The 12758-nt window shown below is 36.9% G+C and overlaps 1 protein-coding gene and 1 pseudogene across 2 annotated transcripts; one reads left to right on the forward strand and one right to left on the reverse strand.

The window, feature by feature from the left end:
• The first annotated feature begins 2146 nt into the window (after positions 1–2146).
• Positions 2147–6301, forward strand: LOC143574531 (SEC14 cytosolic factor-like). The gene is made up of 11 exons (XM_077059126.1): positions 2147–2306; positions 2388–2416; positions 3562–3645; positions 3732–3785; positions 3867–3944; positions 4020–4073; positions 4164–4223; positions 4778–4873; positions 4984–5085; positions 5165–5245; positions 5788–6301. Exons 1-11 carry the CDS (start codon positions 2252–2254, stop codon positions 6148–6150), a joined length of 1056 nt encoding a protein of 351 aa, XP_076915241.1. The 5' UTR covers positions 2147–2251; the 3' UTR covers positions 6151–6301.
• Positions 6234–10461, reverse strand: LOC143574525 (oligopeptide transporter 3-like; annotated as a pseudogene). The gene is made up of 6 exons (XR_013142611.1): positions 9972–10461; positions 9781–9878; positions 8136–8705; positions 7801–8056; positions 7097–7279; positions 6234–7013 (listed from the first exon to the last, which is right to left on the reverse strand). The product of XR_013142611.1 is annotated as an oligopeptide transporter 3-like (transcript).
• Between the last annotated feature and the right edge of the window lie 2297 nt (positions 10462–12758).

A 12758-nucleotide genomic window follows, 5' to 3' on the forward strand; every position in this document is an offset into this window, starting at 1 on the left:
GGGATACCGTGCCTCTAAATCACTTGCTATACGCATGAACAATTGTCTGCTCATTCGGAAACGAGTTCGAAAATCTGACTCCTCGTATATCGGTTGAGGGCTAAAATAATGCCTAATCAAAGTATCGTTAGCACCCGATCGATCACGATCACGAGGTGGTGCTCTAACTCTCGGGACTCGAGGTTGATGGGCTTGATTTTGCAAGAGATCCACCACGGTTGCGGTCAAAACTCCCCCTACATGAAGAAGCAAATCATCCTCTTCGGAGGAGTTGGAATCAGATGAGTAACACGACATTTTTTTTGTGTTAATTTTGAGAGGATTTTAGGAGGAAAGGTGTATAATTGTGAAATGAAGTATATTTTAAGAAAATATTTTTTTTTAATATTTAAGAGCCCAACGGCTCTTTTTCTAAACCCAATGCAAGTTTCTCTCTCTCTTCAGCCGCTAACCAGTTCACGTCTCTCTTTTTTTTTCCGTTAGCGCCCCCGCTAGCGCCCTGATGGTGTGGTGTTAGCGCCTGGAGGCGCGAGCGAAGGGGCTCTAGCGCCCCCGTTGAAGCCCCACACCCCTCAGCCTAAGGGTTACTAAGTCATATCAAAAACACCCTTCATTAAAATAATATGTAACAAGAATCAATTAAAGAAGGCATGCGTGACCCCTAAAATGAATCCATAACCAAAACAAATTCTCATGGTCTTAAACTGGTTACAATAAATTGTTTGACACCCTTTATGGACCCGACCCGATTTTGGCAATCTTTCAGAATAAAAAAAAAGGTTTGGCAACCTTTAGAAACCGTTGTTGATCAGAATGATTTCTTGGTTTTGGCATAGTTTACCTAGAAAAATAAACACGAAAGGGTTTAACACCGTTTAGAAACCCTTGTCAATAAGGACGATTTTGGAGTGACACAATTAAAACTCGTATCTAACATCGAATACAACTTTAATCACTTTGACATATGGTTAAACCTAGGGGTACACATGAATCGAAAGAACCAATCTAAAACCAAAAACCGATCTAAAATCGAGAAAACCAATAGTTTTTTTTTAAAAAAAGTCTGATTTCTAACTTCTGATTTTCTAGGGGATAGAATAATGTGTGTACACCACACGCACCATCTCTTAGGTACATGAACTAGCTAGCCGTGTATCCCTCTGTTTCTGGCTCTCGGTGTTTCTGTGTTATACGACCTATTTTATCATTATTATGACATCACCGTCGTGTAGTTTAGTATCTGTATATGTTTCCGTTATAGTTCTGATATGTTTTAATATGCTTATATATATACAACTAATTACGTTCCGATCGTGTGTCGGATCATGGTTCTGACTTTGTTAAGCATATGTTTATGTTCCGGCGTGGATTTCAAATTTGTATTCATAAGTTTTAGTCATTTAGACTGTCAAGTTAGTTTCTGCTTCAATTCAATATATGCTTTGTTTTCGTATGTTCGCCTTCACATTACTATTGTTCTTTCTGTTACTTGATAATTTTTGGCTCAGCCGTATTTTCTTGTTCGTATTTGTCTAATTTGTTAATGGGTAATCCGAGAAATCAGGGAATCAGTCATTGTAAATTGAAGCTCAAGAATAAAAGACTTTTATTTATTTTGTTTATTTCAACATTTAATAAAATTGACTAAAGATTTTTTTTTTATTAAATTTTTCTGGTAGCCTTGATTGTGGGTCAATATTAAACATGACTGTCTACGAGATGTTAATTGTGGGTCAAAATTGCACTAATTTTGACGTTATTTTACTAATCTCGTGAAAATAACGTTAAAAGTGGCGGAAGGTTAATCAGGCATCATGTGGTGGCGTTGATAGCCGAAAGACAAGGGCACATGCACCAATCAGCCGGTGTCCCGATGATTGAGTGCTATGTGCCTTATGTCCAAGGCTTGATGCAAAACTACTATCGAGCCGGGGGTCTCACCGGAAGCAGCCTCTCTATCCCTATGGGATAGAGGTAAGGCTGTCTACATCTTACCCTCCTCAGACCCTACCATAGCATTGCTATTGGTGGGATATACTGAGTACGATGATGATGATGCCGTCTACGAGATGTGTCACTACAGGAAAGTTCCTCATAGTCTCATACCATCCATCATCACCATAACAGCCGGCTCGTCAACATTGACCATCACAAACCTTCAATCTTTTAACCAAAGTTTGAATCTTTCGTCGCTAAATCATCATCTTTTTTGTGTTGTAAATTGTAATCAATAAAACTCAGCTGAATCCAAATGGGTCTTGTTTTTCATGAAGCAATTAATCAGTTCAAGGCATTAATGGACCAAGGTTTGTTCATACACTTATTCTAATATGTTCTGATCTTGTTCTTAACCATTACCCACTTACTGATTTTAACATTTTGGGCAGTTGAAGAGCCTCTTAAAAGAACATTCAAGGTGTTTCAAACTTTCTCCTTAATACCCTTTTTAGATCTGTCTATCTGTTAATCAAATCTTTGCTTTTTTATTCATTTTGTTCAAGATTTTATCTTGTATGTGCAAATGGTGCTCATTAAAGAAGTTATTTAAAAGTTTAGATCTTTAATTTCAGAGTTACTCAATTGGATTGATGATTCAATTCAAAAGTCAACATCTTTAGATTGTTTGACTTATTTTAGAGCACAATCTTTTTTTTTTTTTTTTTTTTTTTGTAAAAGATTTTATCTTATATGTGCAAATGCTACTCATTGAAGAAACTTGTTTTAGAGTTATTACCCAATTGGATTGTTGATCAAATTCAAAAGTCAACATTTTTAGATTGTTTGACTTGTTTTGGAACAGAATCTTTGTTTGTTTTGTTTCATTCTTTCTGCAAGGTTTTATCTTATATATGCAAATGGTGCTCATTAAATAAATTATTTTAAAAGTTAAGATCTTAAATTTTAGATTTACCCAATTGGATTGATGACCCAATTCAAAAGTCAACATTGTTAGATTGTTTGACTTGTTTCAAAACAGAATCTTTGTTTTTTGTGTTTTTCATTCTTTGTTCAAGATTTCATCTTATATGTGCTAATGCTACCCATTGAAGAATCATTGTTTTAGAGTTACCCAATTGGAATGATGATCTAATTCAAAAGTCAACATTTTTAGATTGTTTGACTTGTTGTATAATAGAATCTTTGTCTGTTTTATCTCATTATCTCTGCAAGATTTCATCTTGTATGTGCTACTCTTTAAAGAATCTATTCCAAAGCCAAGATCTTTAGTTACAGAGTTACTCAATTGGATTGATGACTCATTTTAAAAGTCAACATCCTTAGATTGTTTGACTTGTTGTTAGAACAAATCTTTGTTTTTTTCTTTCTTTCTTTGTGCAAGATTTCATTTCACATGTGAAGAACTTATTCAAAAGTCAAGATCTTTCATTTCAGGGTAACCCAATTGGATTGATCATTTTCAAAAGTCAACATCTTTAGCTTTGACTTGATGACCCAATTGGATGCTTTAATCTTGTTTATCTTGATGATGAATCTCCTGTTTATGGTGTAATTTGATTTGGGTTTTAAGTAACTGATCAAACATTTGGATTTTATGTTCAGAATGTTCATCAAGATTTTATAATCGAAACTTTGGAGAGATTTTTAAAAGCAAGAGAGGGAAATGTTTCCAAAGCCCATAAGATGGTCACTTCATCACCCTTAACAATTATTATTATTTAAAAAAAATATTTTTTTTTGCTATTTTATGTGATATTTTGTATAAATTACAGTTGGTAGATAGCTTACAATGGAGGCTGCAAAATGGGATATATGACATACTAGCCGTAAGTGTGTTTATCCAATTATCCGGATCGATTTGTGCAACTTTTTCTAATATATAATAACCAGTGAGTGTTCTTATGCAGAAACCAATAATTCCCACTAATTTCTATAGAGGAGTTCGTGACTCACAGCTGATAGGATTATCCGGTTACACAAGAGAGGTTACATTTATTATTTATTTTCGGTTTCTGGTTTGAAACTTTTTCATTATTCTCATTTATATTAATTTGTGACAGGGCCTTCCGGTTTTTGCTATCGGTGCGGGCGTCAGCACATATGATAAAGCATCGGTAAGACTTTGTCAAACTGAGCTGTGTTAAGTGACTCGATTGTTTTATTTTGAAAATTAATGATTTTGTAAATTATTTGGCAATTTGTAGGTCCATTATTATGTGCAATCACACATTCAAATTAATGAATATCGTGATCGTGTGATCCTGGTGAGAAGATATCAAATTATTTGGAGGTTTTAATTTTATTATTCTAATATCGTGTAATCTAGACACAGCCTGTCTAAACCCCATTTACCTAAATGAGTCCAACGGATTGACGGGTTGTAATTAAGTTGTAAACATGTTAAACGGGTTGGTGGGTTGGGATAAATGGGTTAAACGGGCTGGCGGGCTGGCCTGTTTAATTAAACGGGTTAAGCAGTTCTACCGTAGTACCGGAACACGATTCATATCTTAAACGGGTTATGAAAGCCCTGAACCTGATTATCTTCGTGTTGTGTTCGCGTCATATTTGGGTTGTAATCAAGTTGTAAACATAACGGGTTGGTGGGTTGTGATTAACGGGTTATCAGGTTGGTCAGCCTGTTTAATTAAATCGGGTTGGCACGTCGTTATGTTTACTTAAATGGGTTAAACTGGTCAACCCAAACATGACCCATTTATTAAACAGGGTAGATATGAAAACCCATAATCCCTGACAATTTTCGTGTCGTGTTTTGGATCATGTAAAAAATTGTAACCACTACTGGAATTGATTGTAGCCGGAAGCAACTAAACGGACTGGAAGATATATTGGCAAGTGTGTGAAGGTTTTAGATATGAGCGGTCTAAAGCTTTCTGCATTGAACCAACTAAAGGTACACATTAACATATATATTCACAAATATTCACGATTAATTCCAAATTAAACGTTTTAGCTTTTGAGTCCCGTTTAACGAGCTCTGGTGTTTTGGCATCCGCATTGCAGCTTCTAACAACTATCTCTACTGTTGATGATCTCAACTACCCAGAAAAAACGATCACATACTATATCGTAAATGTCCCATACATATTCTCTGCTTGTTGGAAGGTCAGCTTTTATATCTTCATTTGAATTTTTTTAAATAATAGTTAAGAAAGGTTATATGAAGATTTATTCGCGCTTGCAGGTTGTGAAACCACTATTGCAGGAGCGAACAAAGTTAAAAGTACGCGTGTTGCAAGGTTGCGGTCATGACGAGCTTTTGAAGGTAAGTTGGTTGATTATAACTAATCACAAGTTTTTAGCAACCGAGCTCGGCTCGCTTAACTTACTAGAAATAAATGAGCCGAGTACCCTTCATAAGTAGTTTTTTAAGCTCGAGTTCCGTTCGAGCTCAGCTCATTTATTATTTATTTATTAGTTTATATCATATATAGTTAATTTTATATATATTTCAGTTATGATTATTATATATAGCATAATATTTGTTATATAGATATTTTAATTGTAAGCTTATACATAATAATAATTATTACGTAAATGTATATTTAATAAATAAAAATGATATAAATAATAAGTTCATTTAGGCTAGCAAGCCAGCTCGAGATCGGGCTCGTTTATTAAACAAACTTATTTTTATGCTCAAATTCAGGCTTGAGCTAGTTTAAGCTCGGTTTGATTCGAGCTTTTAGCGAGCCAATCTCGAGTAACTTATTTTTAGGGACCTCAAAAGTTTAAAACCACAAATTAAACATTAAATGGTGGTTACAAAATCATATCCCTTGACGGCTAATGTTTGGTGCTATACAGATAATGGACGAGTCTTCCCTCCCTCATTTTTGCCGAAGAGAGGTGTCGGTGTCCCGGTCATGGTCAGGATCATTGTCCGGTGCATGGTCTGGTTCATGGTCCGGGTCCGGGTCAGGATCAGGGTCATCCAGATCTTCAGATGATGACTGCTACTCGTTGGACCATCCGTTTCATCAAGAACTTTACAATTACATGAAGCAACAATCCGGGATTCATGAACCATTAGAACCCACAAAGCACGGATCGGTCCATGTGCATGTCCCGTGTGACACTGAAGATGTGGAATTCCACAAATCACTAGAATCGGAGTTGGAAAAGCTTCGAATCCAAAGTACCCGCTCCGTGTCTTTAGATAAAGTCTAACATCGGTTATAAAAAAGCGTCTTTAGATAAAATGATGAAGACCTATTATTACTGATTAGTCATTTGTATTTGTAGTATTGTTGTAACAATCTTCAACTTGTGTGCTGAAGTCTTGTTGTATAAACTTATACCAAAATCAAAATAATAATAAACTAAAGTCCAAATACAAACACAGATACAAACCAATATGTTAGCTCGTGGATATTCCCTCTTATTCTATCGTTTTTAACTACCCCGATAACCGACTCTAGAAAATCGGGCATCCCGTGACATTAATCCCGGGTGCCGTGGGACATTTGGCCAGAGGACAATGGTCTGGTTTCGCCCCCCACCACTTCAAGTCGACACCCTCGTTTTGCAGGGCGAAAAACAGAAGCACCCCCATAAACGCGGTCCCTGCATCAAGCGCAGCCGACAATACATAATTATACTTCTGCCACCATTGTTTCCGGTACTTAAACACGAAGTAGTTAAATATTATCCCGGTGACAAGCCAGCTGGCAATATTAGTCGGCGTTGCGGGCGGCATTCCGGCGAAACCGTACGATATAACGGGTATGTTAATCAACGGGATCCATTTCTTCTCTGGGAACATCTTGCTCAGTATCCATACCGGGACCGGTAAAAATGCGCCGATTAGAAACAACCATACGAGGTTTCTGTACAAACCGCCCGGGCCAAAGAGTCTTTGCGGGCCGATGAGTCCCCATATAACCGAAGCATCAAATGTGACCTTGAACTTGGGGCATGTCCACGGGCTCTCGTGGATGAAGCCCGTCGATGTCACATAAGTTATCGATATTCTCCAACATCCACCATGATACTGCAAGGTTTACCGTCCCGGCAACTAGAGTTCCGACAAGCTGATAATGTATACGCGTGTGCATTAGTTTACTGACTGAAAGAAATTCGTTGTAATTGACTAGTATTAATAAAACAAACAAACCTGTGCTGTGAACATGCACCGAGGTGGGATCTTCATGTAGTGCCCGAGTTTAAGGTCAGATAAGAAAGAAAGAGCGTGAACGGTGCTGATTCGCCCGTAGATCTTGAAGAGCAAGTTAGCAATGGGCTTTCCGGGTAAAATGTATCCGAATATGAATTGGGCTATGATGTCGTATCCCGGTTGCTACATTACAATATTAGTTAAACTTAGTTAAAAAAGTTATTTGACGGGTTGTAATCAAGTTTTTAAATAGAAAACGGTAATGAAGGGGTTAAACGAGCCGTAAATAGGTTGAAGGGTTGACCTGTTTAACTAAATGTGCTAAACATGTCAAACTGACCCAACCCACCCGTTTTAGCCAAAGGTCACCTTGTTTAAACAAAAGGTCAATCCGGCCCAACCCGTTTAAACAAAGGTCAATCCAACACAGCACGTTTAAACAAAAGGTCAACGCGTCCCAACTTGTTGTAACAAAAAGATCAACACGATCACGACCTGATTGTTAATTGGGTTGGATATGACAACCCAACGCCTAGCTGTTTACCATGTTCTGGGTCGTGTTAAGGAAAAACCATTACATTTTCAAATTCTTATATAAACCCCTCTTAAGTGACGAGGAAAAAACTTTTAGCGCGAAAAGAAAATTGTTTATTTGAAATAGAAACCAAAATAAAGTGCATTAGGTATTAAACCTGTAACGGTACCTGGTTGGTAGTAGCTTGAATGACCCCGATAGGGAGCGTAACAACAAAAGCGAGTACAAAAGCAAAAAGAAAACCCCACCACGGAAGTTGCACGTCTTCCTTATATACAAAACACATCATCAGTGACAACACGATGCTCCCGAACAATAACACTAGGTACCACCATTGTGGCACTTGTTTATAACTCTTCATCAGTTTCGCATGAATGTCGATTTTCATGTTCTGCACTGCAGATATACTCTGCTTCCATATATCCCTACATGATATAAATCCAGTAAAGAAAATAAGTTACAATTTTTTTGTATCGTTTACAAATTTTTCGAAAATTTGATTACCCGCCATGAAATAGGGCGACATGGGTCAGTGTTGCGGTGAACCTGGCGAACCCCGAACCAATGGAGAGTGCAAACAAAGGACTCAAATAGAGTTTGCTATAACTTTCGTACGCGGCTATGTTTAAGTCAAACTGTGGGGTCAAGACTCTGGTGGTGTCATATTCGTGACCGGTTCGCGTGAATAGTTTGTTGGAGAAAATTGGGAATTTTCGGGCGTCAAAAGTGTCGTATTTCCAGTAACAAAGTGGGACAATTATGTAAATGAACATGATAAAGCCTACGCCAACATTTACAATGGAAGTCCAAGGTGTGACTAATGGGCTACCGTGGTAGGCTGAAATCCCGGCCCAATCAAGGGTAAATGCACCCACACCGAGACCGTGGTAGCCCGATCCAATTTGTTGCGCGGTTATGCTGTTGGGCCAGGCCCAGCAGACCCATGAGAAGAAAGTCAAGATTGGGAAAAGATAGCCTGGAAGTGCATAGTAGGCGAAACTTAGAACCAGGAAGATCATGAAAAACCGCATTCTTGTCATGCCTTGTGCTTTTGTTTCCTTTTCGTGTAATGCTCTGAAATCAAAACAAGTTAGCCATGTTAATTTGGAAATTACATCCATGTATCTTTTGATTAACGAATAACGACTCAGTGAGTCGATGGCCTAGATTATTATTCGACTTCATTTTCATGGGCGTTATTTTCTTGACTTTCGATTACTATTCTCTTATCTTTCGACAACGACCCGTCGTCGTTACTATTGAAAACGAAAAAAATATACCCCATTTGTAATCGGTCTTTTTGAAAATAACCCATTCGTTGAAAAAATTCTATTCTCAACAAGTGACATACGGAACTAGAAATCTTTGCTTTATAACTTTTTAATAAAGAGTTTGAAATTCCATTGATTTGATGATGACAACGAATATGTGACACAGAAATGTACTCAACTTTCCCCTTATTCCATAGGGTCACCCCACAAATGCACAAATGAAGGAATATCTATCAACCATTCAAGTTTAAACCCACATATTACAATTAAAATCATATAAATAAATAATTGAAGAGTAATAACTGAAATCATGAAATCAAATAAACAAATTAACTCAACACGAAATTTGCGGGTTTGGAGGTAGTCTAAACGGTTCCGGTCAACTTAGCTCAAACCTGCTAACATCTGTTTACGGGTATGTTTGGCAAAACCAGCTGGTGGCTGAAAGCTATCACCTTTTAGAAATATTTAGGTGTTTGGCGTAATTTTATTAAAAGCTCCAGCTACTATGCCGAACATCTTAATATTTTTAAAAAACTACAGCTAACAGCTTCCAACTACAGCTACCAGATAGTTTTGTCAAACATAACCCAAAACTTAAAACGTATAAATAATATTTACACAGTCTAAACATGACCGTATCAAAATTTTAAAAACATATATGTATTTTCCATTTCTGTAGTTTTAACTTGTATTGAGTATTGACATGTAAAAAAAATCAAATACTTCCTCTTCATATTAAACTTTCTATGTTCATGTCTACCCGTGACTAAGTACTAGTCTAGTTCAGGTTCATACATGTGACATGATTACTGAGTCCCAGTACAAATTCGTGGCCAACCCGCAAACACGACCCTAATTCGAGGAGAAATACAAACCTAAAAAGAGAAACCTGAGCAAGGTTTGACGGCCACCACATCTCCACCGGATCCACCAAGTACCTCCTCAACATCCCAGCCCATCCATACCCCAATATCTACCATACACAAACAAACAAACACTATATTAATATTAATATTAATATTAATCCCAATACCCAAACACCACCCAATTGAATTTAAACACTAACCTGAGTAGTCAACACAATAATCAACGCACAAAGAAAACTCAAACTCTGTCTATAATAAGCTTTCATAACCGTAATGGCTCCAATCGAGTACGCATCACCACCACCGGTGGACACACCACAATTAGCAAACACCGTGATGATCACGTGCTCTTTCATATTAAACGGACCCGGGTTCAAACTGAAGCTCCGACCCAACAACTTATACTCCTTGGTCGGCAACGTGGCCGCCATAAACTTTCCGATGGGCAAAACGGTAATTTGCATGAGAATTGCTGATATGGCCAACGGTTGGGTTCGGTATATGAAAAAGGTGTTGAGGAATATTAATATTATGCATGAACCTACACCCAGTGTCCATGCTCGGAATGTCATTACCGGTAGTGACGTGTCGTCGGTCTCCGGTACCACCAACGCCACCTCCTCCACCGTGCACTCGGCGGCGGGTTGTTTCTCGCCGGTGTCCATTTTCATATATTATTATTATTATTATTATTTACTAGCATACTCACAGTTTGAGATATGGTTTGAGGTACAAAGTACTGGACTTGTGTTTTTATAGGAGAGAGAGAGAGAAAGGATGGAAATTACGGAAATGCCCTCACTGGGAGATTTTTTAACCGGAAACGAATCCTCCAAATGAGGCTATTGGCTAAATTTACCATATCGGGATACACTCGTCTTTTAATCTGGGAAAAACGTTCACCTAAGGCCAACGCACGTGAACACTCGCCCGAAGGCGCACGACAATGCGGTGACATAAAACTCGTTCAATTCAATGATTCAACTAATGAAATCCACTTGTTTGCCTGGTCTCAAATCGTCACCATGGTGCCTTTGAAATTAAATGTTATGGGCAGGATTCGAACTTGAGTAACATGGAACACCAAGTCTTTCTCTTACCACTTCACCGGTAGTTACGATTTCTTTTACTTGTGTTTAATTTTTTGGACATGATTATTAAATAAAAACTGAATTTCTATTGGCTAATTGGTATTAAGAATTTTATGTTAATGTTTTGAAAACCAGACTGGTTGGATCGATAACTGTTAAAACCGGCTGTTTTATCGGTATAATTCAAAAGCCAAGCACAATTAAGAGTGCCGGTACAACTTGTTACGCGTTTACCAGTCATTCTATTATAACTAGATCATTTTATTCCTGTTAAAAATAGTTTAAGATGCTTGTTTTTTATGGTTGAACCGGTCAACTTGTTTGATTTTTCTGAAATTAACATCATATTTTAGTTATATTTTTAACTTGCTCATTTAAGAACTCAAAAGTATGGTTAGTAATACGCAAAAAAAAAAAAATCAACTAAGAACAAAAAAGTAAACTATATAAAACATGGAAGTAAATAAAAAATTTATACAAAAAAAGAAAAAAAAAATCTCAAACATGCCCGTGATCATGAATTCATGATAGTCTTTATTGCATAGATCATCTGAGTAAACTGGGTAAATAATTTTAATTCATAAATAAATATTAAAGTGGGTGGGAATGAGTTGTTACTTTTCAAGGGGTTGTGAAAATCACATATCGACACACTCTCGGACCAATTTTTCAAAAAAAGGTTTCCTACGTGTCTGCATGGGACCAACTCACTTTATGTCCACGTGTGATTCTTATGCAAGGTAGACTGACACGTAGGTCAGAACGTGTGAAGCCCAGTGTCGCTTGTGTGAGTTGCTAATTCATTCACGCAATTTTTCAGTAGGAAAAAAGTTACGAGTAATGCTATAATTAGGATATTTCGTATTAAATAAGTTTATCTACAAAATAATCAATCTCGGTATTAATTGCATTCAACTGAATAATTTTTTTAATCTCTTATAAATAAAACGTAAAAATTCAATTAATATTTATTTTTTTAACGGTTAACGAATTATATATTCAAATGACTTGCTGGCTAAATTTTATGACATCAGGATATGCTTGCATTTCGATCCAGGAAAAACTCTAACCTAAGGCCAACGCCCGGGAACACTCATCTGAATGCACGACAATGTGGTGAGATAAAACTCATTTAGTTTAAGGATCCAGCTAGTAAACGCTACTTATGTGTCTATTGATAAAACACCATCTCTTTTTATTACTCCATCACTCATTCGCAATTAATATTTTATCGCCACACTTAATATTTGTCCCTTTTAATATATTTCATTTTTATTTATGTTCACTTTATAAGTGAGAGGTAGGGGGTTCAAACCTCACTACCACCAACTTATATGGGAGATATGATGGATGACCCTGGCTTGCTAGGGTTCGAGTCCTGATCTCACCCGGTTTTACCGGCTCCTCGCTGTCGTGCTGTTTGGCGGGCGTGGGGGTCGGGTTTTATCCGGTGAATCCCTCAATAGGTGGACCACTAGGGGCTCCGTCCGTCCAGACTAGTGGCCGGCTCAAGCTACCTTTAGCCAATGGGGGTCGCGTACAGAGTACCCGGCCTTACTTAATTGGCCGTTCAAAAAAAAATGAAAACAACACATTTGCATTAAAGAAAAATAAAAACTATTCATTATTATCATATTACAATCATCTATACTCTCTAATAAAAATCTATTTTGTAATTTGTCATTTTCATATTAATCTCCACAATTAAAAACCAATTAAATCCCTAAAATTATTCATTACCAACCTTTTATTAATTAATAACTACTAATTTGAATGACGAGAATAACTAACTAAATACTTAAATCGTTATAAATACCATTGTACAATAGTTGTCTCTTAACAACATGTGATAAGTTTATTGTTTTTGTATTTTGTTTGCTTTATGTAAAATTTTTA

This window comes from Bidens hawaiensis, unplaced genomic scaffold, assembly GCF_021521415.1.
Source record: "Bidens hawaiensis isolate Kalapana, Puna unplaced genomic scaffold, B.hawaiensis_p1.1 tig00027056_1, whole genome shotgun sequence".
Lineage (NCBI taxonomy): Eukaryota > Viridiplantae > Streptophyta > Magnoliopsida > Asterales > Asteraceae > Bidens > Bidens hawaiensis.

What these genes read in the sequence shown, in the direction of transcription:
- LOC143574531 (XM_077059126.1), top strand. Translation starts at nt 2,252, where the DNA reads ATGGGTCTTGTTTTTCATGAAGCAATTAATCAGTTCAAGGCATTAATG. An exon ending in CAAGGCATTAATGGACCAAG is followed by an intron (nt 2,307 to 2,387) that starts GTTTGTTCATAC and finishes CATTTTGGGCAG; the next exon opens with TTGAAGAGCCTCTTAAAAGA. An exon ending in TATCCGGTTACACAAGAGAG is followed by an intron (nt 3,945 to 4,019) that starts GTTACATTTATT and finishes AATTTGTGACAG; the next exon opens with GGCCTTCCGGTTTTTGCTAT.